The sequence below is a fragment of the Anas acuta genome, chromosome 2, assembly GCF_963932015.1.
Source record: "Anas acuta chromosome 2, bAnaAcu1.1, whole genome shotgun sequence".
NCBI lineage: Eukaryota > Metazoa > Chordata > Aves > Anseriformes > Anatidae > Anas > Anas acuta.
Genome location: NC_088980.1, coordinates 120765166 through 120792976, shown reverse-complemented (window position 1 = coordinate 120792976; position 27811 = coordinate 120765166). Strand labels below are relative to the sequence as shown.

The 27811-nt window shown below is 36.9% G+C and overlaps 1 protein-coding gene across 19 annotated transcripts in view; it reads left to right on the top strand.

Annotated features, from left to right (window-relative positions):
- The first annotated feature begins 996 nt into the window (after positions 1 to 996).
- ASPH (aspartate beta-hydroxylase) overlaps positions 997 to 27811 on the top strand; it is a 114398-nt gene continuing 87583 nt past the window's right edge. For 8 of the 19 annotated variants that reach the window (XR_011093028.1, XM_068671959.1, XM_068671955.1 and 5 more), the window contains exons 1-4: positions 999 to 1183; positions 16913 to 17062; positions 17874 to 17918; positions 19154 to 19222. Coding sequence is in view for 18 of the 19 variants with exons in the window: in XM_068671959.1 (XP_068528060.1) it covers positions 1123 to 1183; positions 16913 to 17062; positions 17874 to 17918; positions 19154 to 19222 (325 nt within the window). In the remaining variant the exon portion in view is untranslated. Of the gene's footprint in view, positions 1184 to 5693; positions 5759 to 12917; positions 13211 to 16912; positions 17063 to 17873; positions 17919 to 19153; positions 19223 to 27811 lie in introns of those variants that run through there. The other 11 variants (XM_068671962.1, XM_068671957.1, XM_068671951.1 and 8 more) reach the window with 6 other exon arrangements.

Genomic DNA, 27811 nt, shown 5'->3' with positions numbered 1-27811 from the left:
AAAAATAAGATTGTGGCAGACTAAAGTTAGAAAGTGAGGAATAGGTTTTATTAGTTCTGGTGTTCACAGGTTTAGTTTCTTTTAATGTTTACTGGCTGAAGTACCTGCACTGACATTCCTGGTAGTAGGCTATGTGTTTAAGTTCAGATCTCATGAAAAATTACTGATTAATGCTCTTCAGTAAATAATTATTTCTGGTTAGGTCCATCACATTTCTCGGTTCAAAAAGCAGCACCAACCTGTGCTTCAGGCAAAGCCTCCTCCCTACACCCTCATTTGCAAAGGCTCTGATTTCCCAAACCACTTATTTTAACCCGAAGCACCACATTTACAATCAGGACTCGAAGCCAGGTTTTGCTTTTATTTCAGATGTGATTTATTGTCATGCCAAACCGCTATCTCAGCGAGTTTCAATCCCAAACTACCAGATATGAGAATTTCTGTGGAAAAGGGGCTCATTTGCCACAGATTTGAAACATGTCAGAGTCAGAAGCTGGCATGAGGAGGCAGCTGTGCACATCACGTAGGCCGAACTGTGAGGCGCTACCTGAGAGGCTTAACCAGCTTTTGCCACAACTCGGGCGTTTAATGGACACCGGGGTCCGCTACCGAGGCTCGAACAAAGCACAAGGCAGCACCACTTCTGCCCCCTTCCTCCCCACACCGAGGCCGTGCAGAAAGCCCTCCACACGCCCCAAACCAGCATCTTTAGGGCAGGACGGGGCTGGAACGGGTAGCGCAGGGGCACCCTCAGCGCCGGGGCCGCCGCCATGCCACGGCCCCTCAGCGCCTCCCGCCCCCTCCCCTCGCGAAGCCTCGCGAGAGGCGCCCGCCCGCTTCCATGTTGCCACGTTCAAAGCCGCCGGCAGCGGCGAGCGCGGCAGACACGCGCGCACCCCGCACTCAGCCGCCCCTCCCCTCCTTTTCTCCTCCCAGCCAATGGGCGCGGGGCCTTGCCGCGCCTCCTTCCCCTGCGCGCTCCCCCATTGGCTGCCTGCCGGCGGGGGGGCGGGGCTAGGCGCCGTGCCGCGGGGGGCCGCGGGGCGCTGCCTCAGGCAGGGAGGAGGGGGCGGCGGCTCCGGACTCCTCCCGCCGCCGCTCCGCGCCGCCTGCCTACCCGCCATGGCCTCCCGCAGGAGCTCCAGGGGAACCGGCGGCACCCCCAGCCCCGGCCCCAGGCGAGGTGAGCGGGGGTGGGGACGGGGATGCGGGGCTCATGGGGGCAGCCCGGTAACGCACACACCGCGTGTCGGTGGCTTGGGCAGGGCAGAGCATCCCCGGGTGGGTGCCGGGGCGCTGCCGGGGTCCCTGCGCGGCCACACGGGGCTGCGAGCCAAGGACGTGTCCCTACGGGAGGCTGCGGGGCAGCAGAGCCGCGGGGATGCAGCGTGGTGGCGGCGCTCAGGTGGCGCCTGCAGCAGCAATAAAGGGCGAGCCAGGTGGGGTTGGCTTGCCCTTCTTGTAAAACGGTCGGAAAAGGTTACAAACACCAGCAGTTGAAGTGAAAACCAGGCGGTATCGCAGGGCTCGCTGAGGGGGGGGTGGTTGTGGTTTTAGCCCTTTTTCGGCTTGTGGCGTATGTGGTAGACTGAGCCGCTTCCCTGGCCACCCCCCGGCGCCGAGCGAGCTGAAACCAGCGGCAATGTGTTAAACACGTGTTAGGCTCTCTCCTGAGATGTAGCCTCTTTAATTCAGACACGTGGCTTGCTAGTTTAACTCCTAGTTAAATCTCTTGGACAAGCATAGAAGTCCTGGTGTGGAGCTGGTGCCGTTTTCGTAGCTGTAGCTACAGCAAGAAGTACTGGATGATGACTGACCCCTCTGTGAATACAGGAAGAGCTGCAGGTGTGGGATCTTCACAGCAGCCGGTGAGCATCCCACAGCTGGGGGCTGTGAAAGCGAGAGGAGGAAATAATTTTGAGGTGTGAGGCATGGCAAAACCTCAGCTTTGAGGCAGCTTCTGGTTGCCCTGTAGTATATTCACTCCTGCAGCAGTTCATGGGAGAGGTCTTGGCCTCTTGCCAAGGCATTGCTCATAGTTCTGAAACCACGAACTTCGTGGTGCATCTCACGGTTGCTGTGCTGAAGGCAGTGCCTGAATCTGAACACAGCAGCCTGCTTTTAGGTTTTTCCATTGACAAATATCAACAAAAATCTGACAGGTAATGTCTGATACAGTACTAGCTGTAGTGTTTCTTTAACTGAGTTCAGTTTCATTGAAATACCAGAAGTGCAACTGAATGTTCTTAAGAAATAGATCTCTACCCCTTACCTTCAAAAGTCATATACTAAAAACTGTCCAGCTCTATGTCAGTCCTAACAAGAACAGAAAAAATCTATTTGCTTTTAAGCTTTCTACTCCTATTTGTGGGATTTTCTTTGACAAAAGAAATTTTCCAGAGTTGTGTGTACCAATGATTGTATTTGGAGAACAGAAGCAAAAAACAGGTGAAAATCTGACAGTTTGGGGGTACTAGAGGGAAACATGTTTGTTATTATCTCTGCTGGACAGTTATCTTTCTCCCATTAAATTACAGAATTCACTGTTAAAACTATGGCCTCTCAAAAGGAAGAAAATCAGTTTTAAACAGCTAAATGAAGTAACAAATAGTTGCTGAAATATTGTTTAAAGCTTCATTAGGTGAGGAACAATTTTGGTATAGGAACAAATGCGTATCACCTGGTCGTGAATTAACTGCCTCGGATTTCACGAGGCAGGAAACTTGGAAATGTCTGGGGCATTAGCACATGGTTATGGAGAGGCCTTCCAGCAAGACTGAGTATCAGCAACGTAACTACTTCTAAAATACAGACGGATGGAAGAAGTCTTCGTGACTATAAGCCACGTTTATCTGTGGAAGTAAGAGTACTGATGATAAGGCATCTGATTTCATGTGGCAATGTCGGTGTCTTTTATAGTATGCAAGCAAGTACTTAAATATAATTCGCACTGATGATAGAGTTGTGCATGCTTGCTGTCTGTTTTCTTTCTAGTTGTAGCTGTGTTTGAATGGAGGGAGGTTTGTTTGACATTAAAACTGAAAATGCAATTTCTGATGTGTCACTTCTGCAATGCTGGTTTATATAATGGTGTAATACGAATTTCATATTCTGTACCTGTTTAGGCGGTTTGTGAAATATGTTTACATGCAATAGACCTGCTCAGTGCTTGAACAGAAACATGACCCATATATATCCACGCCTTTTTTTTAATTCCTTTACTTTCTTTTCAGATAGCATCCAGATGTTTCCTAGCCTTAGTTACTTTGCCACTGCTTTAGTAGTATTAAGCTTCTCTAGTAGCTGCTTAGAGCAGTCTCTGAAAGAAGGTGGGAAAATATTCCCTGTGGCAGTTGTGATTAAAAACTGAAAGCATCCCTCTAGCTCATGCCATTTCAATTTTGGCAGCTGGCAGCCGAAATGTAAGAAGTCTATGCTCTCCATAAAAGTTATTTAAGAAATTTAGTGTGAGACCTGCAGGAGACCTTAAATGGGAGAGTAGTTCTCCAGTAAGCTAGGCACTGTACAGAAACCACATTTCCGACCCAAGGCATTATCTCTGTCTGCAGACAGCTGTATTTTTTTTTTATACATGTTACAAAACAGATTCCTACTTTGGCTAGCTCTGAGGCTGTTACACAGCTTTAAGTCAAAGAACTCCACTGTTACTTCAATAGAGTGCCTTTAATCTCCTAACAGTGATGGAGATGACCTTCTGACATTGAGATGACCTTCTGACATACCCTACTTTCCTTTGCAAGATCTCAGAAGATGTTTGATTTCACTTTCTCCTGGTTTAACCATGTCGCTCTTTAATATCTCCAAATGCAAACACATTTAAATCCTTTCATTCATCTTTTGGACCTCCTAAGATCCAAAAGTTCATTAATGTAGCCCTTTCGTTATTTTCTGTTTTTTTTTTTTTTTCAGCTTTCTGTAAATTTACTTTTTGTATGCATTCAGGTTGACCTGATATCCTTATCCATGTGCAATTTTATGCTTATATTCTTTTATTTTTTTTAGTTAACAATATCACTTTTGTAAAGGTAGCTGTGCATGTTGTTTTGCATGAACTTTAACATTTCATTTCATCTCTACTGTAAAGACTGTTTTATAAGTGTACTTTCTCCATGTGAGATTTTTCCGTAGCTTATTAATTTATCTAAAGAGCAGAGAGAGTTCATCAGCTAAACAGGTCACGTTTGCTTTTTTCCTGATTTTCTGGTCAAGTTCTTTCAATGACTTTTTTGATCATCGAACTTCATATAATTTCTTCTGATGCTTTGAGTAGGTTTGTCTATGCAACACTATCATCTCTGGGGTCCATCTCTATGAAACTTCCAATAGGCTATTAGCTCTTGAAAGGTATGGTGACTGACTACCAAAGTCACTTTATATTGAAAAACAATCTGTTTGAGAATAGTCAATTTGCTTTTATGACTCGTTTGCCCATATTGCCTGTTTTTTGAATTTCTTTACTTTGCTTTCGCTAAAGAAAGTATTACTCCAGGTTTTAAAATTGATACCTCAGTGTACCAGGAGTGACATGAAAACATACAGCCTGACACTTTCCCTGCATCAGTGCTTTTTCTTCATGAGAATTTTCTTCCTGAGCACTGGAGATACCTCACTCCTTCCTGTGGTGCTGCTATGTGGTAAAGGCGTTAAGGAAAGTCCTTCTGCCCTTTTTGATCCAGTATAGATGGAAATCTCAGTCTTGCTCTGTTATCTAATATATCTACCTGTAAGTCACTGTGGGCCAAGAGATATTATTCACTGTTTTGCAAATATAGGGGAGCTTTGTGGTTTATGTCCGTAAGGATGTCTGTGTTTGTATTTCTTTCGCTTTCTCAGTATTCACTTAAGAGTTTAAGTGATATATATGTATAAGAGAGGTAATCTTTTTAATAGCCTTTTGGGGATGGAGCTTCTTTAAAATGCTAGGTAGAGAATTAAAGTGCCACCAATAATCGCAGGGAGATGGGAAGTTGGAGTGTATTTTCTGTTTTCAGTAGTCACTGAGAATGCATCTGCAAACTCCCCATCAGAGCCAGTAATGAGATGAGGCTGACACTTCAGGGATTTAGATCATACTAGGGGATCAAGGAGTTAAATCTTCTTACAGAGTTCACACTCAGCTTAATCTATACTGAGGTTGCTTTGCAGCCTTCCTCACTTCTGTTTTTTGAGTGTGGGTCCTTATACCTGGCTGCAGAGCTGTGAGGTACTAGGGCAGCCACGACAGGGAACTGCTCAGGCTGAAAGCTGAGCTCTTTTTTCCCCAGACTGGCTCAATGCACAGCTCTACAGGAGGGAGTTTGGGTGGAAGGGAAGAGATGATGGTGAGTGGGTGAAGTCAAATTTGCAGTTTCATGTTTGTCATCGTGGAGCCACGCTGCGAATGTGGAAGGTGGACAGTTGGGTTGGGTATGCTGAAGTGGTGGCTGGATGTTTAAGGGCTGCAGTAAAGACAGCTAGGTTTACTAGCAATAAAAAGCCTGTGTGTTAAGATCATCTCTAATTACAAAGTGCGTTAAGAGATGAAATTTCAATATTGCTGTTTCTCAAAACTGGAAAAGCCTTTTCTGATTACCTGGAGGGTGGGGATTCCTTTTCAGCTGGACCTTTCTGAATCACTTCGAAACCTGTGGAGTGTTCCTGTGCTAATTCTTGTATTGAATTCTTCATTGTAGAGAACTTGTGCAGTGAAGTTCTGATTTACCCTGAGTGGTTTTTCCCTGCTGAAGATCACAACCTGGTAATCTGTGTGATAGCCTGCGGCTGTCTTTTTCCTAACTGCATCCTACAGACTAGCTGTTCGCATGGAAAAGTTTTGAGATATGCTTTGAAGTGCAAATCATAACTCAGTTATGTCTTTAAAACACTCTGGAAATGAAGTATGCAGGGGTGTGTGTGTATGTGTATATATATGTATGTATATATATATACACACACACACACTTAGTTTAAACACTGTGGTGCGTGTGTGGTTCGGCTTTGTTAGAACCTCTTAAATTAAAGAAGTTTTGCTACCTCCTTCACATGTGATTGCACTATTACTATGCATGTACTTACCCAGTGTAACAAATGCTGTTTGGAGACTTATAGTATAAAATATTTAAAAACAAGGATTTTGATAACTACTGAGTATTTTCTTTGTAATTTTATTTCCTGAGGTTCTGGCTAATTGATAATAAATAATTACTTACTAATGTAATGTTTCTCACTTTATTCCTTTCCTTTTTACAGTAGTGTGTATGCAGTTCTGTTTTGTTTGGGTTTTTGGTATTACTAAAGAAAGTTCAGACAGCAAGTTTTTGTTGTTGTTGTTTTGTTTCTTGTTTCCTCCAAGAGCAGAAAACAGTGCATAGCAGAGTTACAGGTACTTGCTTGGCAGCTAGAGGTTTATGTGGTTATATTTGAAACTCCTTCAAACCATGAGAAAAACTGAAAGCTGATCTCATTTCTGATTCTTTCAGAAATCTTTTCTCATCTGATTTCTTTCCTTTGTGGCTTAATTGGGACTAGCTACTAAAACAAGTTCATATGACCCACATTACAGGACAGGAAAATGGAACGAGGGGGGAAAAAAAAAGTAAAATTATGCCAGTATGCTATATACAAAGTTGAGAATTTTCAACTTTATGTAATAGAAACTTTTTAAAAGGTCACCACCAGCAGCATTTTTATATTCTGAGCCAAAATACTTCCTGTATTTTCTTCACGTTACCTCACCTGAACTCTGCTCTGCCCTAAATATAACCAAATATTTAATTAACCTAGTAATTGTGGAGAGATATTAGCAACATTAGATTATTCAAATACAAGCTACGAAGACTTAGAATTATACAATCTACCTGCCCAGATTTTCTACAGAAGAGAGAACTGATTGATCAAGTAGGAGGTATTAAAACCTAATTCTGCTTTTGGTTGTGCAGATAACAATTTTGTTTCCTCATCACTGTTTTAAATACAGCTTAGTTATGTTGATCTTGGATTGAAACAGACTAACATTTCTTTCTAAGTTTGTAGTCTTAACCTTGAATTCCTTGGCTTCGTGTTTAAGATACGAAAGATAGGATTTTGGAGGTTAGCTTGAAAGATAGGGAAACAGTTAAATGGGTTTGAAAACTAAGGTTGAATCAAGTACATTTGCAAGAGGAAAGTTGTAAATTCATTTTTGGACATTAATTAAATATTGTTTGTATACATGTAGAAACAAAACTTGAGAAAAATCACTGAAGTGTTTTTGAACAATACTGTAGTGTGGGAAGGTCTGCTTTTCTGTTCAAGTTATTTAGATTAGGTAAATAGATATCAAAATAGTTTTTTTTTTCTCTTACACTGTTGTGCCTTTTTTTGTCCATTGAAGTTGTCCACTTTAAGATCGACTCCATAATTGCTATTACAGTAAAAACAAATAAATCCTGCTTATCCTTAACTGTTATTTCATGTCTATTTTTTAGTCTTCTTGTATCCTTCCAGTTTATGCTAGTATGGATGCCCTGTCTTTCATTAGCTCCATGCATTTCGCCATTGTATACAGGCCAAAAATAGAGCACTCAGCTAATGGATGAATACCTTTCTACTTTTAAATTTCTATAACAATACCTTCCTCGTTCACGCAGATGTGAAAGTGTAAATATTTAGCATCCCCAAAGGCATCCTGTGCCATCTGCTTCTGGTAGGTATGGTTTACCTACTGAAAAATTTCTTTTTCATATCAACAGTGGTGTTAGTTTTGATAATGCTGAGTGTTGTGTCCTCCCTTATATCTAAATGGAAGATTAAAAAATAATAATAATAAAATAAAATGCATTTGATTGAAGCATAGTTCCAGATAATCGGACTGCAGATCTGATTCTGTGTAGAACAGGGAAGTTTCTTACTTCAGTGCAATGCTTTGGGAATTGGAGCTCTCACTTGGGATAGGGCAGAAAAACATTTAATTCAATTTTCTTCCTTGAGGAAGTTTTTGTTGAGTTTAAGTGCTGCAGCTGCTTGTTTATGGGATATGCTTGAACAGCAGTGAGAGGGTATGTCTAAACTCTTATAGTTGAAACTGTTCCAATCCAATGTGAAACAGTGTTTCAGCCTGCTGAGAGTAAACTTGACTGTAGGTCAGCTTGGTCCAAAGTTGTCTGTCTTACCTGGAAAGGAGGGGAGAAACTGGGGTTCAGTTTTTGTTCTGCACAGCTCCTCTCCTACAGATCTTTGTTCTCATTGCTTAAAATTTGACTACAAGAATGAGCAGCTTCATCGTGAAGGACTAAAAGTTTTGTCCTTGTATTCTCAGGCACACTAAAAAAAAAAAAAAAAAGTATTTTGTGCCTCAGCTCCCTGACATCCTGCCTAAGTGCTTCGTTCCAGTGATGCTGCAATGGCAATGCCTCTAGGCAATGGAGGAGCCTTCCTGCAGTCCAATGGATGCCCTATAGAAAGAACTCTGATCCTAGAGATTTCTACATGATTTGTGATGCTTTTGATGCTTTTTTTCTTCAATTAGACTACCGTCAGTATCTCTGATCAGTCTGCTTAGTTGTTCAATCTCCAATTTGACTTAGTAATTCTTATTTTTTCCACTATTTATGCTTTTCTTTGAATGTTCATTCAGTTGGTTAGTTTACTCTAACAAATCTTGTAGGGACTGAAACGTAAGGAATTTAAAGTTTTATATGAGGATTGATTATATATCAAATGCATAAAAGTTCCTCATACACTTCAGCAAAAATCTGGAAAGTGGGTGCCAGAGGGACAAAATTACTTTTCATTTGACTAATTTATTATTTCAACTTTAAGTCCTGGTCTTTGTGTTTTCTTTGAATCATACCATTTTCTGTTCAATCTGTTTCTCTTTTTGTAACTAGTAAGTTTCTGATTTAGTTCATTAAATAGGCCTTTCATAACATGCACAAGTATCTGCAATCATGTAGACAAGGGTATATTATGTGCAGAGCAGAGATAAAGATAATCAGAGAAAAACATGTTTTTCCAAGGTTGCAGTGCTGAAGATTTAGATACCAGAAAGATTTTTTTTTATTACAAAGAGTTTATATTGCATTTATTAAAAGCATTAGAAGTAACCACAGACAAAACACTAACCCTCTCACCATTTTTCAAATACATTTTGTAAAAGAACATCAAAAGCACAGATTTGTCCATTAAAAATGTATTACTACCACCCTAGGTACACTGAATAAAACTTTAAGATTAAAATCAATTTTACTTAAGTATAGCACTTGTAATTGTTATGTATTGCACTCTAAGTCTGTGAAGTTCAAAATGTATGCTCATTGAGTCTAGATCTTAAAATTCACAAAAAATTATATGGTGTGTATATACATGTCTATATATTTGAATGTATGTATGCATACAGAAATACATGAGGTATCTCTCAGTAATGAGACATAAAAAAATATTTTAATATGAAGGGTAAGAATAGTATTAACAGACAGTGCTGTAAACTTTTTTTTTACTCAAAATACTTGGACCCCACCTTTTTTAAAAAAAAAAGTGAAAACTGCAAAATAATTGCAATTTTATTGTTGAAAATGGTTTGCAATAATTATTTTATTTGTTAATCTTACTTGATAAGGTCATTTGGCAAAAATGTCAAACAGTACAAAAAAATGTCAAACAGTACAGCCATGCAGTTATTTTCTATATATTCATTGCTGCTGATTCATCTCTGTTAGTGGTAGGGTGGTTTTTTACTGTAGTTTTCTTCAGATTTTTATTTCTCTCGCTTTTTAGTATTGCTCTTTATTATCATTTTTTTTTTAAACCAAGATTATATTAAATTTTGCACATCATCTGACATAACTCTTACTTCTGCGAAGATACATTTGGATACATTTTTCTGCTGAGGTTAGCACTTAGCTCTTTATCTAGTTTTTTGGTAACCACTTTCTGACACTCAGCCTTCTCTTCATGTGCAAGAAGTCTGCGCTGTTAACCCAGCTGATCCCAATCTCAAATTTTGTTTTAAATATCCAATTATCTTTTTTCTTGGATAATACTAAGCAAAATTACACTAATTTGTGTGTTTATAACTTTGTTTAAAACTACACTATTTAGAAATGTGTAAACTATATTAACTAGTAAGTGTTAATGTATGTTGTTCATTGTGAGTCTGATTAGTTCAGGTGTGCTGCCTTTTTGGTCCTTCTTCCTTTTGATGAGTCTGAAGAGTTTCCCAAGTTTAGCTGTAGCCTCCTTTTCAGGAAGGAATATTTTTGCCGTTCAGGGAATACCCGTTCTTGTAATCAGTTTAAATGTCACAAGGTAAAGCTGCGGATACTTTGCTAAAGGTCAACATATGCATGTTAATGTGTTTGTTCAGATCAGGAGTGCACACTTGAAATTAATTTCTAGATAGTCTTCACACTCTCTGCTGTTATTCATTGTGCAGTTGTCCCAGAATATACTTGATTTCATTTTGAAGGAAATGAGACAAGGGTGTGCTGCAACTGCTTATCAATGATCAACCAGATTAGATCTAGTTCCCCAGGGCTCTAAGGGCAAGTTCTCTTTATTGTTTTCATATGTGACTTGGATGTAGGACTTGAAGGTATATTACATTTGTGTATTACACTAAATTGGGAGGAGCTGCTGACTCTGTAAAGGGGAGAGAGGTCTTAACAAATTAAAGAGCTGGGCAGTCACCATAAATATGAAGTTTAACAAGAGCTAGTGTTGGATTCTGCACTGGGACGGAGCAACCCTAGCTCTGCGTACAGACTGGGGGATGAGAGGCTGGAGAGCAGCCCCACAGAAAGGGACTTGGGGGGTCTGGTTGTTGGTGAGCTGAACATCAGCCAGCAGTGTGCCCTGGCAGTCAAAAGGGACAACAGTATCCTGGGATGCATCGGGCACAGCATTGCCAGCTGGTTGAGGGAAGGGATTGTCACTGTGTGCAGTTTTGGGTGCTACAGCATAAAATGGACATAAAACTATCAGTGAACACCCAAAGGGGGGCTACAAAGGGTCTAGAGGGGAAGGTGTATGATTAGCAGCTGAGGTCCCTTGGTTTGTTCAGCCCAGAGCAGAGCAGGCTGAGGGGAGGCCTCATGGCGGCCTGCAGCTCCCTCATGAGGGGAGCAGAGGGGCAGGCGCTGAGCTCTGCTCTCTGGGGACAGCGACAGGACCCGAGGGACTGGCATGGAGCTGGGACAGGGGAGGGTCAGGCTGGGGGTTAGGGAAAGGTTCTGCACCCAGAGGGTAGTTGGGCACTGGGACAGGCTGCCCAGGGCAGGGGTCACAGCACTGAGCTGCTGGAGTTCAAGAAGCATTTGGACAACGCTCTCAGGCACATGGTGTGATTTTTGGGTTGGTCCTGTGGGAGCCAAGAGTTGGACTCGATGATCCTTGTGGGTCCCTTCCAACTCAGGATATTCTATGACTCTAGTTCTAAAGTAACCCCCCCCCCCCCCCCCCCCCCAAAAAAAAAAAATAATATATATATATATATAAATACATATACGTGTATATATATATATATATATATATACGTGATGTGGACTTCAGAGTTGTATGTTCTGTAGATCCATTTGTAATGAAATACAGTATCTGTAAATGCAGATGCAATCTAGTTGAAGTTGAAGCCTACTTCATGATTAAGAGGAAATGATTAAGAGGAATCATTTTGATTTCAACATTTATTGAGAGAATTTTCCCCTTTGTTTAATTTTTCCTCCTATTTTATTATAACTCCATTGTGCATCATATATGTTTCTGGAACATAGTTGTCAGAAGGTCTTTGTTAAAGCACCTGTTCTTTTGTATTCGTGTGGCTTTAAAAAAAAGTTAAGATATGCTGGTTATAGAATAAACTACATGTACTTTCTTTACATCCCTTTGAAAACTCACTTGAGAGTTATTTCTCACCTTTGTTCTCTCTTAAGCTACTTAGAGTTGCATTTGGGGATTAGTTAGTTGCTGGATCTCAAAACCCCAGGAGGTATATGATGTTTTTCCAAGTACCTGTAACCCTTTACATATTTTTAAACAAGGGTGAAGGAGGAAGGGCAAAATGCTAGGTACTAATGCTTTCATCAGGACTACTGTTAATGAGAGTTGAGTTGGTTTCTCCTTCTCAAAAGGAGCTGCATTTGGTTTGAAATGCAGTAGAGGGGGAAAAATAGTTTGCTAAAATAGCAAAGGTAAATATGTTGAATAGTGTATTAGTGTTGTTGTTTTTTTTTTTTTTCCCCTCTTCTTTTCTGGCCCTTAGGAAGAAAACGATATGCTGGTCGTTAATTTTTTGTTAGCTTTAAATTGTGAAGGTAGTGTGCATGTTGTCAGAATTTCAGAGTTCATTAATCCTTTTTGGGAAGGGGGAACAAAGCAAAATCAACACTTCAGCTGCTTTTAACAAATAATACAATAGAAATTTTGCCTGGTTTACCTTCCCCTGCGTTGTACTACAAGGAAACAGGCTTTGCTGTGGCAAAGTTGTCAGTATCCCTTCTTTGGGTCTGCTAGAACCAATATGAGGTGCAGTAGGGGAATCGTTCTGATCTGAAAATTCTTTAGCAAGAATGTGCCTAGTTGATTTCAAGTAACTCTTAGACAACTCGAAGCTATATTTGAGAAATTAGCTGTCTTTTAAAGTGGTTAGCAAGTTTCAAATGATCAGTCTGTGCAGAACAGGAGGGAAGCCTGCTAGAGGATTGCCAACATGGGGAAAGTTTCTTGGGTGAGGGCCAGCTTAACAAATGCAAGCAGGCAAGCTTTGTGTCCAGACTTGTGTTTCAGCTTGTGCTAGTGGATTTAACGCCTTTAGAACTCGGGCACTGAGGCAGCACATACTGGAGCAAAAGTGCTCTGGTACCACGTGTTTGGTTTCATTCGCTGCTATGCGTGACGTTTAGGGATTAAGGGGAGGGGAAAGGATCAACTACCCAGGATGCTCCGTTAAGAGGAGTAAGTGAATTTGATTGTCGTCAGAACTAGATTGCCATATGAGTTCTGAAAAGTGTTTGGCTCATGAAGATAACTGCTCTAAAAATAGATTTTTGGAGGAGAGTTTTCACTTAGGTCCAGTTTCGGGTTCCAGCTGAGCTAGCTTTAAGCAACTTGTTTGCTCCTGTTGCAAGACTACAGTGAAGATAAATCACTTCTTATTCTACCTTCAGCATTACTTTTTGGAGATACCGACACGCTCATTTTGTCTGGAAATCAAACGCTAATGTTATGGCTGATGACACAGGTACAATCCTAACCTTTTTGTGAGCAAACAAAAAATGCATGGTTGTAAATACTGGCTATGTTCACTTTTGTAATTGGCAAAATAAGTAGCTTGCTGTGGTATCTTGGTGTTTTCTAGTCACTTTGCTGTTAGAGTCTGTTACAGACTGCCTCTGTTTTTGATTAAATGTTTTCTGAAGTAGAGATATCTCGTGGGTTTCTGGCAGATGCTTAATTATAATTTAGTTTTTGCATGAGTAGAACACACAGTAATATGTAAGAGACACTGGTTTGTATGCAAATATGACTTGAGTTATTTTTGAAGTATGCCAAATTGCAAAGTGTCTTGCTAAGCTAAAGAGATTTTTTTTAATGTGGCTTTATTGTTGTTATCTAAGCAGGACTCTTAATTTGGATGAGTGAGGTATAGGACTTTTAAAAATTTGCTGGTGAGGCGTGCAGCACAATTTAAGACTTTATGTCTGCATAAAGCCATCTGGTGGTGTAAGCAAAAGCTTACCAGATATGGAAGGTGACCTACTTTTGACATGGCCGGCAGCACATGCAGGGAAAGGACTTGAATTTAGAATTAGCGGTCTGGAATGTGTTCTCAGCCAGAGGCAGTCTTCTGTAATGGCTCGCAATTTTTTGGTCTGTGTGTGCTTGGCTGTAGGAGATCACATGAATTTTATGTTACATAACTTCCATTTAAATTAGCGTTACCTGGTAAAGCTGCTGTGGCTGAATTCTTAGCAGAATTAGTCAAGAATTTTGGAAATAAAATGCCTGTAAGGTAGGAAGGCACAGCATAAAAATGCGTTTTCGTGACTTGAGAAAGATGTTTTTATAACAGCATCTGTTTAAGGGATTTTCATGGAACAATGTGATAGCCATTTTCATGGAGATAAAAAAGAAAAAAGAAAAAGAACAATTACACTTAATTACTTAAAATGCCTTTTTTTTTTTCCATTTTCCTATTCCTCTCTTCTATTAAATAAAACCCGTTTCTCCATAGGCAAATAGCAGGAAAGTACAGAACGAGTAAAGTAAGATAAATAAGTATGAAATACAGTAAATGCTCCTTTCTTTTTGCCTCTAGTTTGCTCTAGAAGAAAGTTGTAACCTGGAATAATTTAAAATGTTTTTGGCTAGTGGTCCCTTTTAAAATATATGTACGTGTCCATTGACTTCACTGGAACACAGGTGTAATGAAGTTCTGCTATTACACAGTTGATTTTTGAATATTAAAATTTCCAGTTCAAGGATGGTTTAAGCAATTTTCATATACAGTTGATAAAATTATGAATGCATTATCACATGCTGCTTGCTTCTGCATGCATTTTCAAGGTGCTTGTACATCTTTCTTACATGAGAGAAGTACAGAACTTATCATAACTTTGTGTACATATAATTAGGGTACTGTATATTAGCAAGTGAGACATGCTGGGATGAAGCTAAGTTGTCAGTTTGTGAATATTATTGGTGGTCTATACAAAGGAAATTTTGTTAGTATAGAAAGTAAACTAAATATTTGGTATTTGATCTTTATAATAGTAGTAATAACAAAATATTTTTATAAATTAAATGCTGCACCAGTAAAGGCTGAAGTGAGCCAGCTATTTTTTATTGCTCTGAACTAGGTACATAGCACAATAAATGTAATAAAATGTTCATTACAGCTATGAACCTGGTGAAAAGCAAGGTCCGAAAGTCCTTCTATATGATATCTGATACATAGGGAAATAAGCCACTGGTTTCTCATTATTTATCTCTAAAAAGCTACTCCCTTTTATTGTAAGGAGGAATCCTGGTAATACTTAGGTGTTCAGGGTATTTTAGTCTTTTTCCATGATCAGTGTTGACAAACGTTTTTTGGCAATTAGTATGATAAAGTTAACTCACTATTTTATTATAGTTACAGTATTTTTGAAGAACGCAAGAAATAGTTTTACTTTGATAAATAGCTTGAACTATTGGTTTTCAACTGCTTTTTTGCCCCTTTGAAATGAGCCACCACTCAGAAGTTAGATGACTTTTCTAAATTAACCAAATGTAAATTATGTTCATCTTAGTATTTTAATGCTCCAGTGATTTTGAAGTGCATGTACATGTATGTGGTCAAGATCAAAATAGTTACTGTTTGCTTCTAATTTTATTGTTTTAATTTTGGGAAGTCTAGCAAGGGAAATATTGAGAATATTTTCTTGCTTGAGTCACTGCTATCATTTAGTATATTTTTAAAGATGTATCTTGCATTTGATTTTTTTTTTTAATATATAAGGTCATTATTTTAAATGAAATTTCTCTATTTGAACATAAAATTTCAGTTATATGCATCATAAACATGATGTGACGTTTTAAGAACTTATTTTGAAAACATTAAAAGTAACAGTGAATTTTGAGCTTCAGATGAATCACTTTTTTTAAAAAACTGTTGACTTAGTACAACAACTAATACTAACTTTTCTGGATTTGAGCTCTCAGCCTTCTGTCTTTGTACCTGAAACTGGATTTTTTTTTGTTGTTCATGCTCAGTTTCTTTTAACATTTTTACTTACATTTATGCTTGCTTGAGAGCATTTCTTTTTATATCTATAATAAGATATTTGGTCATCATTATCTGCAGAGTGAAAAACAGTATTTTTAATGTGGTTGATGGGCAGAGTTCAGGGAGATTTCTTTTTCTTTGAAGAGTCAGTAAATCGTGACAGCTGTCAGTTTGCAACTTGGACACAAATTGCTGGACCCTGTTTTCCCTAGCCGTGGGACTTGAATGTGGCTGAATGGGCAAAGGTGGTGCTTGAAGGGAATGAAGTGGGGCCGGTTAACATAGAACTGCAGCTGAGTGCCTTGCAGCAGTAAATATCAGCAAGCAGAGGAACAGACCATGAGCTCTGGTGAAGAGCAGCAGACATCTGTTTGGATGCACATTTGCTCCATCTTTACCTAAACTGATCCTAAATTGGACCAAGCAGTTTGTCTTCTGTACTGGTGGCGTCCATTTGAACGCCTCTGCCCCTACAGCTAGGTTGGCCCAGTGGTCTGTTTAAAACTACCACATCTTTTATGTACACTGACTCCTGTGTGTGCTATTAGAGACAAATCTGTGGTTTGCATTCAGTCCTTGTTATACTTTTACTTGCATGTTCCACAGGTCACGAAGTCTACTTTACTCAGTAGTAGTGAATCTCCAAACACTTCTAAGAAGCATGGGAGATGTTTTTAGTTACTAGAGTGCCTGATCATGAAGTTTTACCTTTAATATGGTTTAGATTTTAGATTCTTATGCTATTTGAATTTTCATGTTCATTTCATGAACTCTGTCAGTACTAACTAGCTTTGAAAGTCTTCATTGCTTTAGAATAAATACTTTTGCTTAGAAGCGTTACTGCTGATTGGATTGCCCTCTGGTGGCAGTTTGAGAAGGCTTGGCACAAATGCAAAACATCTCAAAAATGTTAAGCTTTGTGTAAATATACACCAAAGGGGTAGAAGGAGGGGATTTCTAACTAAGCTGTTAAACACACTACCTGTGTTTTGTTTTTTTGTTGCTTATTGAGGCTTTACCACTTAGATAACCGTTAAGCTTTCCACTGGAATTCACAGTGATATGACACCTACAAGTCATAAGAAACCCACAAGATTTATAATTACATGCTTAATCATAATTTTATAACTTGTATACAAATCCATTTTTTTTAATTTGTTTGCTTTATTTTAACAGAGACTAAGCATGGAGGAAGCAAGAATGGAAAGAAAGAAGGCCTCTCTGGAAGCTCATTTTTCACTTGGTTTATGGTAATTGCTTTGCTGGGAGTTTGGACATCAGTAGCAGTTGTCTGGTTTGAACTTGTAGATTATGAAGAAGTACTAGGTAAGAATTTTTAATCTTAAAAGCCCTTTCAAACATACTGTGACGTGCCTTAAATGGATGCCATTTTGCATTTCAGATAGGAAACCAACTATTACGCTTCATGTGAGTGCTACAGAGCAGTGCCTCACTAGCTAGCTGAATTGATTACTGCGGTGTTTGCAAGTGACCTACATAAGAATACACAATGTAATTCAGAAAGTACATTTTAATTCTGAACTCTATTCTGATGTTAAGATGGAATTCTCATAAGACTGAAGGAGGTCATTGAAATACTTGATGCATTTAAGAATTGAAGAAAACTTCAAGGATAGATCTTCATCTTTTTGTAATGTATACAGCAATTCAATTGGAACTTCAGCTTAAGATGCCTTGTTCCAATTTAAGCTTTCAAAACTTGCAGTAGAGGGTTGTTTGAAAGTAGGTGGCTAATCCTGTTACTGTTCCTTTCATGGACTGTTGGCTATAGTGTCGGGACATTCGGTTGTCATCTTGTGAATGTGCTGTTGAATGACCTCAGCTTTAAGCTTGTAACAGTGCTAATTGTATCTCAATATGACAATAAGATAGTGTTGTTTATATAATAGCCAAGGATGGCAATTAATGTTTCAAGATGTATGACCATTGGTAGACCTTATGTTGTAGGTTTCAAAGTGCAGTTTTACAACTGGTGATTTTACAGGCTTTACAGCTTTATGAGTCTGTTGGTACACCATTTTTGATCTGGACTAATTTTAAGAGAAGCTTCTAGTTTGAAATTTAATTAGGTGTAGTGATGCAAATAATGGTTTCTATATTTTTACCATGCATGCAGCCAAAGCAAAGGATTTCCGTTATAACTTGTCAGAGGTACTACAAGGTAGGATATTAGAGAAATAAACTTGCCTTTCTGTCCCTTGGCTAGAAATTGTTTTAATGTTTAAAAATTTACTGTTCTCCTGTAATGCCATGATAGTCATTTTTCGTCTTCCTAATTCTTTGCCCTGTTTTTGAATGCGATACTGTTCTTTTTATTTTTAGTATACTTACAGTATATTTATTCCACTTATTGTGCTTAACCTTAAGTAAATAAAGATATTTTCTAATTGGTAGCTTTGGTGCAATGGTAATGACCTTATTTTTGCGTAGTCTAGACCTATTGCTGAATTTTTTCTTTCACAAAACTGTTTAATAATTTTATAAGTATCATATTAAGAACTATATTTCATTTAATGTACTTGCACTCATGTTCTGCCTTCATTTAGAGAGGGACAAATTTAATAATAAGCTGGCAAACTGTAAGGAATAAGAGTTCTGCAAAAAGTGCATAGAGTTTCTATCCTATTTGAAGTTAAGCTTGAATTTTATTAGAGTTAATTAGCTCTCTACTCACTTGGTGATCCCAAGACACTTATAATCCTGGATACCATAATCCTATGCTAAAAATTCTTTTTGAAGAGAAACTGGATTCTCCTCTTGATTATATTTAAGGCTGGTAGAGCTGCAGTTACCAGAGTAAAAGTGAGATGTCTGTTCTTAGTCACATGTAAAAAGGTGGACAAAATTTTGTCTGCACTGAAGGTAATAAAGTTGTTGATAGTTAGGAATGTTCTTTCTTTGTCCAGGAAGTATGTTGCTTTCCTTCTATTATCTTAGCACTGAAAATAAAATTGTGGGTGTATCTTAATTCTGAGAATTTAGAACTGCAAAAAGCATATAATCTGAAAATAAATGGTGGTTATTTGATTAACTTTTGTTTTAATATTTCGTTTCTATTCTTAAACATTGTGACTGTTAGATTTGCTTTTGAGCAAAGCATATTGAGTTAAATTGCATCACTGAATTATGTATTTGTTTTAAACCTGTGAGCACTGAATTAAAAGCATGCAAAAAGACCAACAAGTATTCAGTCTGAAGTCTATGAAATGAAGAAAGGGAGTAAAAATATTTGTAGTATTTTCCAGGAAACTTAAAATGTAGTTAAGGCAAGACTAAATAATCAAAAATGATATCGTATCAGTCTAGTGTTGACCATCAGCCATTATGTACTAAAAACATTGTGTTGGAAACAAGCTGCTGAATTCCAAATTCTCTCTTCTTCCTCTCTGTTTTTAGGCAAGCTTGGGATATACGATGCTGATGGAGATGGAGATTTTGATGTGGAAGATGCTAAAGTATTGCTAGGCAAGTACAAACACAGGACGAATAATCAGTATAATTTAGTTGTCATATTCATGTTCGATTTTTGTTTAATATCGAAACAATTTTGTTCTTTCCTCTTTGAATAATTTAAAATTATTTAATTGTGATGTTTTGTTTCTCATCCAAGTTGTAGGACTTACAGCACTAAAAGTGGAAAGCACATGATTACTTGTAGGATGGTTTTGAAGTTATCAGTTGTTGCAAGATCATTGTGATTATGAATAAATTAATCAGAGGCAGGGCTTAAGATGCTTTAAGAGTTGAAACATTGTTCATGTAAACATGTTAAGCCAGGTCCATTTTAAAATGAGTTCTAACAAGCCTTTGTTATGTGACTGTGATTATTTGTTTAGTGTATTTTGTACTGTCTTCCCTCTATTCTGAGTTCTCCAAAAGTCTGTTTGTTTTCTTTGCCCTTTCAAAAGCTAAATGGCATTAAACACTTGTTTTAAGCACTTTCCCTTGTATTTTGGGAGAAAGTCTTTCAGCTCGCTAGGTTTCTTCAAAGAGAAGCTGTAATTGCCAGACCTTCTTTGTGATTGTGCTAGAAGATATAGGTAAAATGGCACTACCATCTACATAGTCACAGACAAGCATTGGATAGATACCTGTAAAAGTGATACTGGGAAGTTTATTTAACTGATTGGTAGAAATATAAACCTGTTCTGATTACAGAAACGTAGCAAGTTAAATAAAAAATGACCAACAACTTCCCCCCCCCCCCCCTCCAAAAAACAACAACAACAACAACAAAAAAAAAAAAAAAAAACACAAACAACCCTGGCAGAGTTAATAGTTTGAGCAGAGGGGAAGCTGGAATATCTCGAACTGGTCAAAGTTATTAATAGTATAGTATGGCATGCTGTTGGGAAATCCTACTCCATAAAAATCAGTTTCTTGTCAGTTTATTTTTTTCTGCACTTGTGTTTGAAGAAATAAGTAAGTGTCTTTTAGGGGTGGCATTTTTTTTAATCCCATCACAGTTAAAGAAAACCCATGCAATAAAAATTACTGAACCTGTTTGTAGTGGTGTGAATGTGAGAGGTACTCCAGAGATCTTCAGTTCTCTGAGGGTCTTCAGAGATACAATTTGTGTATTAAATAGTGAATAAGATAACATTTTGCATCATTGTAATCCTAATCTTTCTCTGTCTATTATGTAGTGTGTGGAAAGTGGATATCAATTTCTGTGGGTCAGATTAGTTTCATTCAGACTGCCAAGGTGGTCACCAGAAACATGCTGCTGCTTTGTTAAATCTGTTTTATGCAACTTGATATAGCTGGGAATTCTGCCCGTACATGACAGCGTTTCTATTATAAGCTTGCCTTATCATGCATTTAAACTTCATACTTCAAGTGTGACACTAGAAGGTCACATATCAAAAGTTATTTTTTATTACTTTTGAAAACTGCCTTAGAAATAAGATTTAATCTTATTTAAATTTAAGAGTATTTTCAGCAACACAAAGGAAATTGTAAGTTTTATAAAGTTACTGAACATTGATGCGGATTATAAAAATGTTTTCTAATAACTGACATAATATCAATTGAAGCTCTTAGGAACTTACTGTGCTTGTTGGTGTTTAAAATATACTTTAAAAAAATGAACAGCAGTATTATTTATGCAGACCAAATTATTTTATTGATACAGAATCTGAAAGACTAGATTCCTCCTTGAGGAATTTGTGTTCCAGAAATGAGTCTTTGAAGTTAGTAAAGAAGACACAGTAAGGATATATTCAACTGCATTAGGGTAACTTTCTACATATCGAATGCATGGCTCCTTGATGTTTTTATTTGTGGGGCTTTTGTTAGTACATATGCTATGTTTGAAGACTTGTTATGACCCAGAGGAAAATCCCAGGAAGTCACAACAAATTGGTTTCTTTGTTAATATTGACTTTAAAAAATAATAATAATAATAATAATTACTGTGTGTATACTTCTAGGAAGTGATATGCTTTTTAATTTTCTGGTCTTTAGCTATTGCCAAACCACTGTGTATATTAAAATCTCTGGCACCTGCAGTGGTTTACTGTTGTATGCTTCTATAACTTTGTTACACAAAATTTCAGTTTTTAACGACTAATGTATTTTGAAGTTTATTTAATTTTGAGAAATACTTATAACAGCATATCTTATGTTTCAAAATTTGTTTTAGTAGCTGATACTTAGTTTTCTTTAGTACTTGGACATACCTAAGTAGAAAGATTAGTATGTGTGATTTTTATAAGTTACAGGGACAATTATTTTGATTTTTATGAAATCAAAGAAGGTTTTACGACTCTTAATACTTTTGTTCAAGTATTTGTGGATTTTGAAAACTGTAGAAAGTGTGTTCTTCCACCTCTCCTCCTCCCCCCATTCTGTAGCAAAAGAAATAAGAAGAAAAACAACTGAAAACCCAGTCAGCCAAACTCAAATATTTGTTGAGTTAGTTTCGTATTCATTTTTTAAAACTTACCTGGGGTTGAAATGTGAAGGAACCTACAGGCATTATGGAAAAAAAACAAAACAAAACACTATTGAAGTTAAGTCTACAGTTATCTCGCAGGTTCTTCCTATTTCACAGGTATTTGTAAGGATCTATTTACTGATTTCCTTCTGGTGACTGCAAGAGAGGCTTCTTAATCTGTTCCTTTGAAGGCTTCTATTATCAATAATTCTCTTCCCACTTTTGGTCTACCTCACTTTGATTGTTCTTTGAAAGAAATAATCCTCTTAACTAGGAAGGATAAAGTAGTCTTTCAAACTTCTAAAAACTTTGGTTTTGCTGATAAGGAGGAGTGTCATATCTCTGTATTCACTTTAGCTCAGTGTAGAGAAACAGTGGTTTTACCACTTTATATATAACCAAATATGTATATATATATGTATGTATAGGGAGCACCTGTGTCTGTCTGAATCCTCGGAGCTATTTTAAATACCTCACTTCTTTTTAACAAGCACCAATCTCCTGAGAAATTCTACTTAAATAACTGCAGTAGTTAGTACAATTTTTTGGCACTGCAGTTGCAGAAAATGGAAAGTGGGAGGGGGGGGGGAGAGAGAGAACTAACCTGGTGTATCAGTGAACAGTCAAAGGGGATTATGAGCATCTACAAACCATTTCTTCCAGCTTGCCTACATATACAGTAAAAGTGATAATATTAAAAAATACGTATGTACTTGCAAGCAATCATACAAAGATTGATTGAACATTCAGAAACTGTGATGAGATGGTAGAAATTCAGAGGTTTTTGTTTGTACATGGTTCATTTATTCAGGATAATTTTCATATCCTTTTCTATTTTTTATCATGTTCTGTTGTAGCACATTCAAATTTTGAAGTCTTGCATATGCTCACTCTCCTAGAATAGGTGTTTGCAGGAGCAGACAGATTTTCTCTCTCTTGATAAATAAATGTATCAACCTGCAAGTGGTTGCATTAGCATTGTTGAATAAAGATTTTGATTTCTCAGATGTGTTTGACTTGATTGGCAACGTATAGACTTCTCCTGAAATAAAGCAATTGTTTCCTATAAGTCACTGAATTGGCATGTTATGGCTACCTTGTAGGGGAGTGTTGTGTTTTTTTGTCACCAGTTTCAGGTGGTATCTACCATGTTTGTGTTTGGTTATGAATTTTATTTTAAAAAGCAGTTATTCTCACTTACAAAGGTATGAAAAATGTAGGCAGTCCCTGCTGTGCCAGAAGTTGAGCATCATAAAAGGCAAAAATAGCTTGAATATGGATTACTGGTACTTTTTTATTTCAACTTTTTCTAGGAAAGAAAAAAGAATGTATGAAATAGTGTTATTTTCTATAGCTCAGACTGAAGTTTTGTTTTTCTTTTATATTTAAAGGTCATTATACGCATCTTGGATAGGTTTTGTAAAGAGTTATAAAGAAAGGGTTTTGGTTTCATTTATGTTGTTGTTGGGGTGTTCTTGGATTTTTTTTTATTTTTTATTTTTCCACAAAAGGAATGTAAGATCCCTCACAGTTTCTGTGGTTCTCTTTGGTGTCCTACTAATCATTTTCAAAGAAAATATACTGGTATATGCCACGTTATATTTCACAAATATAATTGTCCGAGAGCCTTCTTCTTGATTTAGGACAAGAATAGGAACTGCTTTATGGTTATTCACATGTTTACAGAAATGCTATCTGAAATCTGTGTGGTTTTGTTTTTCTTTTTGATGCACGATTCCAAAAAAAATAGAGCTATACAAATATTTTGTAATTTAGTGTTTATAACTTTGATTTTATTTTTTTTAGATTCAAGTTTTTATTCTTAAATTAAAATTTCATTCTTCAGTATATATATCTTGGTTAATTGGGTTTGTGTCATTTGGTCCAAGGTTTGAAAACAAATTAGAGTTATGACTGACTGTCGTACATAAAGTTAAGTCTATAAAATTTAATCTTTATAGAACTAAGCCATGGAAGAAGTTGGAGAGGGATATTTATAAAACCTTGATTGCCTCCTGGATTCAGTCTGTCATTTTTAAGCTATTTGGGCTATCCAGTGAAAAATTAAAGAGAATGGCTGGTCACTCAAGTAGAGGTTCTGGACATCCAGGTACAAGGATGTGGAACATCATGGACTTGGAAGTTTCCTCAGAATTATCATTGATACTTTCACTGTGTGCTGTAAGAAAAATATGCTGAAATGTTAAATGTCTGCCGTGAACTTCTTTATCTTGAATGTTTCATTAACCTGCACCTAATCTTGCTTTGTAGTCTGCATGTGCAACATGTTCACTGAATTTTATGTCTCAACAATCTGTCTTCTCCCTTAGTCCGCTTTTCTGCTCTACCTTCCAACACAAACGAAGGTTTGTTCTGGTTAGAAATAGGGAAAGTTCTTCCCTGTCCTGCTTTAAAGCTTTCTAATTACTGGTGTTTATCATTGCTTGATCATTCTGTTGTACTTTTCCCTGAATGGAAAAGTTGAAATGTTATAATTTAGTTACTGCAACACAGTAGGTTTTAATTAAAAACAAACAAACATTAACCCTGCTTTTGTTTGTATTTCAAATGACAGTTAGATTGGTGTGTCTTGTAGCTCAAGATAGCAAGTCTTGGTCTTAAATATCAGAAATGACAAGCTTGCTTTTCACTGCTCTGCTCATCTCTACTGTAGACATCTTGAGTCTACTTTAGATTTTCTATGTAGCAATTCATAAGGATTACAAAAAAAAAATCTCCCTTTATACTGGGTACTTCCTTGTTTTTGTCTAGCTTTCTGTTTTCTGTATGTCCTCAAATTTGGAATTAATTCCTGAGGATTGAGGATATCATGTTGAATGTAGGTCATCGAAAAAACAATTGAGAAGCATGTTCAGAAAAAAAGGCACCAAAGAAAAACTAAAAAGCATGCCCCCTGTCCCTAACAATCAGTCCTTACTTTTAAGAAAAATCAAAATTGTGCCTGACAGAGTAAATCTAATGCTTAATAATGTCTGTGACAAGATTTCTTTATTGTTTCCTTTTAAATATTTTTCTCAGTTATCTATTGCAAACCTCTGAGGTTTGAACATAATGTTTTTAAAAAACAAAGGCAAATGAGATGATATTAAGCAGTGTAGGATTCATAAGTCTTACTGTTTAAAAACTTTCTTAAAGTAAATATTACAGTAAGAAAACTGAATATAGACAAATTTGTTTTTAAGATTTAGAACAGTAGCAAAGCTGCCTTCAATTTTAAGATTTTGGCATAATATTGTGCATGTTTATTGTCCAAATTGTACTTTGAAAGATTACACTTTCCTAACATCTTTCTATTTCCTAATTAGCTCTTCTATAAAGACTGCTGTCTGTGACGTGAGTTGTCTTTCACAGATCCTCCTTTTACAGTTTCCTCTTTCCACCTAACTGCTGTCCTTTTTTTCTCTCTTTCCTCTATTCTTGTGTAGGCCTGACCAAAGATGGCAGTAATGAAAATATTGATTCCCTTGAGGAAGTCCTTAATATTTTAGCAGAGGAAAGCTCTGATTGGTTTTATGGCTTTCTCTCATTTCTCTATGATGTATTGACTCCTTTTGAAATACTAGAAGAAGAAGAGAGCGAAGCTGCAGATGATGTTGATGGTACGTCACAGAATGAAGGGGTTCAGGGAAAAAAGACTTGTGTTATTTTGGATTTACAGAACCAATGACTGAAAGACTAATTAGATTGGCTTTCAAAAATGTCCATGAAATCATCAGTCTTAATATGACAGGAATTTCTGGCATTGAGGAAAATGGACACTATAAATATTGAACTAAAATCAGCCATGCAACGTAGATTTGATAGTTGAAAGCCTTTCAGCGACTTTTCCATTTTTTGTGACAGGAAGACAAATACTACGCAGTTGTGTAAATATGTAGAATAAAACGTGTCTGCAGTTGTGTAGTTGGCTTGTGTATGTGCTTTTATTTGTGCACTTTGTGCACAAAACTTACAAAACTAAGTGTAATAACCTCTACTGTTAACGCTGTAACATTTGTCTTTATACAAAACGTTAACTGAAGCATTTTGTAACTGCTTTGATTGTAAAGTATTCTGGCATGACTGCATTATGTAAATACATATTTATGTTAATCCTTAATGTGGACATAACAATGATAATTCTCTTGTGAAATATAATTTTAATAAATAATTTTATGATTCACTGATTTCTCAGATAGATACTTTTTACTTGTTTTAATAAAAGCACTTTATCTAAAAGTGCTGAAAAACTTCACTGAGATTAATTCTAAGCTAGCTAATGTCTGTTGCATTCAGAAGATATGTCATTATATGGTCTTATCCCCCCCTGATTTGTCTGTTTTCAAACTAAATTTTCATTATTTTTTCAATGACAATCACAATCACACTGCAAAGGTTACTCTGGATTTGATTTTCTTTTAAGGTGGGCCTTCTGTGGAAGTGGTAAGCTGTGATTGTATGTTTCATATGTAATGCTGAATATATTAAAGATTAGAAATTAGAATGTAATGTCTTCTATTCCTTGCAAAGTTCAAGAACTAAACACAATTTTTTACCCTTTTCTATGAAACTTTTGACAGTTGTTCAAAAAATATTGTACGAGTGTACAATGAAGATGCATGAGTTCTATCTGCTATCATAAAGCTACTGGTATAGAAAGGGTAATTTGTATTCTGCAATTTTCATCAAGTCCTAAAAGGTGAAACTGTGCTGTAATTTTAATACAGGAATAGTGTACTTACATTAGTATTAATAATAGATTAAATTGTTTATAGAGATGCCTGCTATGTTTACGTTTATAACGGTTCCCCACATAAAGTTTATGCTCAAATTGTAACTATTGGATGCAAGGTGAAATTTCAACCTCTTTTTAAATCAAATTAATTTCCACTTGCTTCAGCATGGCAATTTTAAAGGTATTTACCATGTGTTTCAAAATTTAACATTATAATTAAACCATCCAGCTATAAGAATGTTCTTCTCAATCTTTAAAAAAAAAAGTTATAAATAGAAAATGTTAGTGTTAAGCAAGTTGTTTAAAAAAAAAAAAAAAAACACTCTTTTTAAATTGAAGTCTGCCACTTAAGATTTACGAGCAAGTAGAGCCATAAGAACATAAACTATTTTCTTTGAAATATTTGTGGATTACAATATCAGAAGGTTAATAATGCATATTTTTAGTCTTTGGGATATATGAAGCATAAGGCAAAGAAAAAAATGATACTTTATGAAAATTGGGTATCATGGAATTCATACCAAATAGTTAAAATACATGTTGATAATCTGATGAAGTTTCATGTGAAATAGAGAGAGTACTTAACTGTGAAAAAAGTTGCAAACACTGAAATTGGGCGTAGTTATAACAGTATACGATTACTTATGTCAACTTGAGCATAATGAGATGAAATGCAGGTGGAGTTCTGAGTTAGTACGGAAGTTCCTTGCTGATTCTATTAAATGTGTGGAAAAAGATGAACAGTAGATGAATTCTAGGGTGTTTAGTTTCCAGAATGTAGGTTTTTCAGAAGTCTTAGCTCTTGCTTGTGCTAGTTCCTGCTGGATAAACAATAAACACTCGTGATGGGCATTGCTTCAGGACTGGCCTTCCTGGAGTTTAAGATAAAGACTTTTGATCTTAATGAATCACATATAACTATTGTTACTGCAAGCATCGCTTGTCCAGTAGGAATGGTACATACAGATGAGTCTTCAATTATACTGGCACTTTCAAAATAAATAAACAAAAGCAGTAAGAATTGTCATAAGATAGAAGTGGACCAGTAAGAGTGGTAATAAGATTTAAATAAGTCTTCAATTATACCAGACAGCAATTTTCAAAATAAATAAACAAAAGCAATTTACCAGCCAAAAGGTTAAGCTGAATATAATATACAAATAGCCAAGGAAAAAATGACTATATCTCAACTGTTGCTTCTAAGTCAGCAGCATGTGTTTGATATTAGTTGTGGAAGTTGAAACGTCAATTTTTTTGTTTGCTTTGGGGTGACTACCAGTGATACAAAATACAGTCAGTAAATTAATATTTGAACTGAAATCCAAAGAACTTAAAGTGCTTAAGAATTAAAATTTAAAAAGCAAAGCTGCTGCTTTGTACC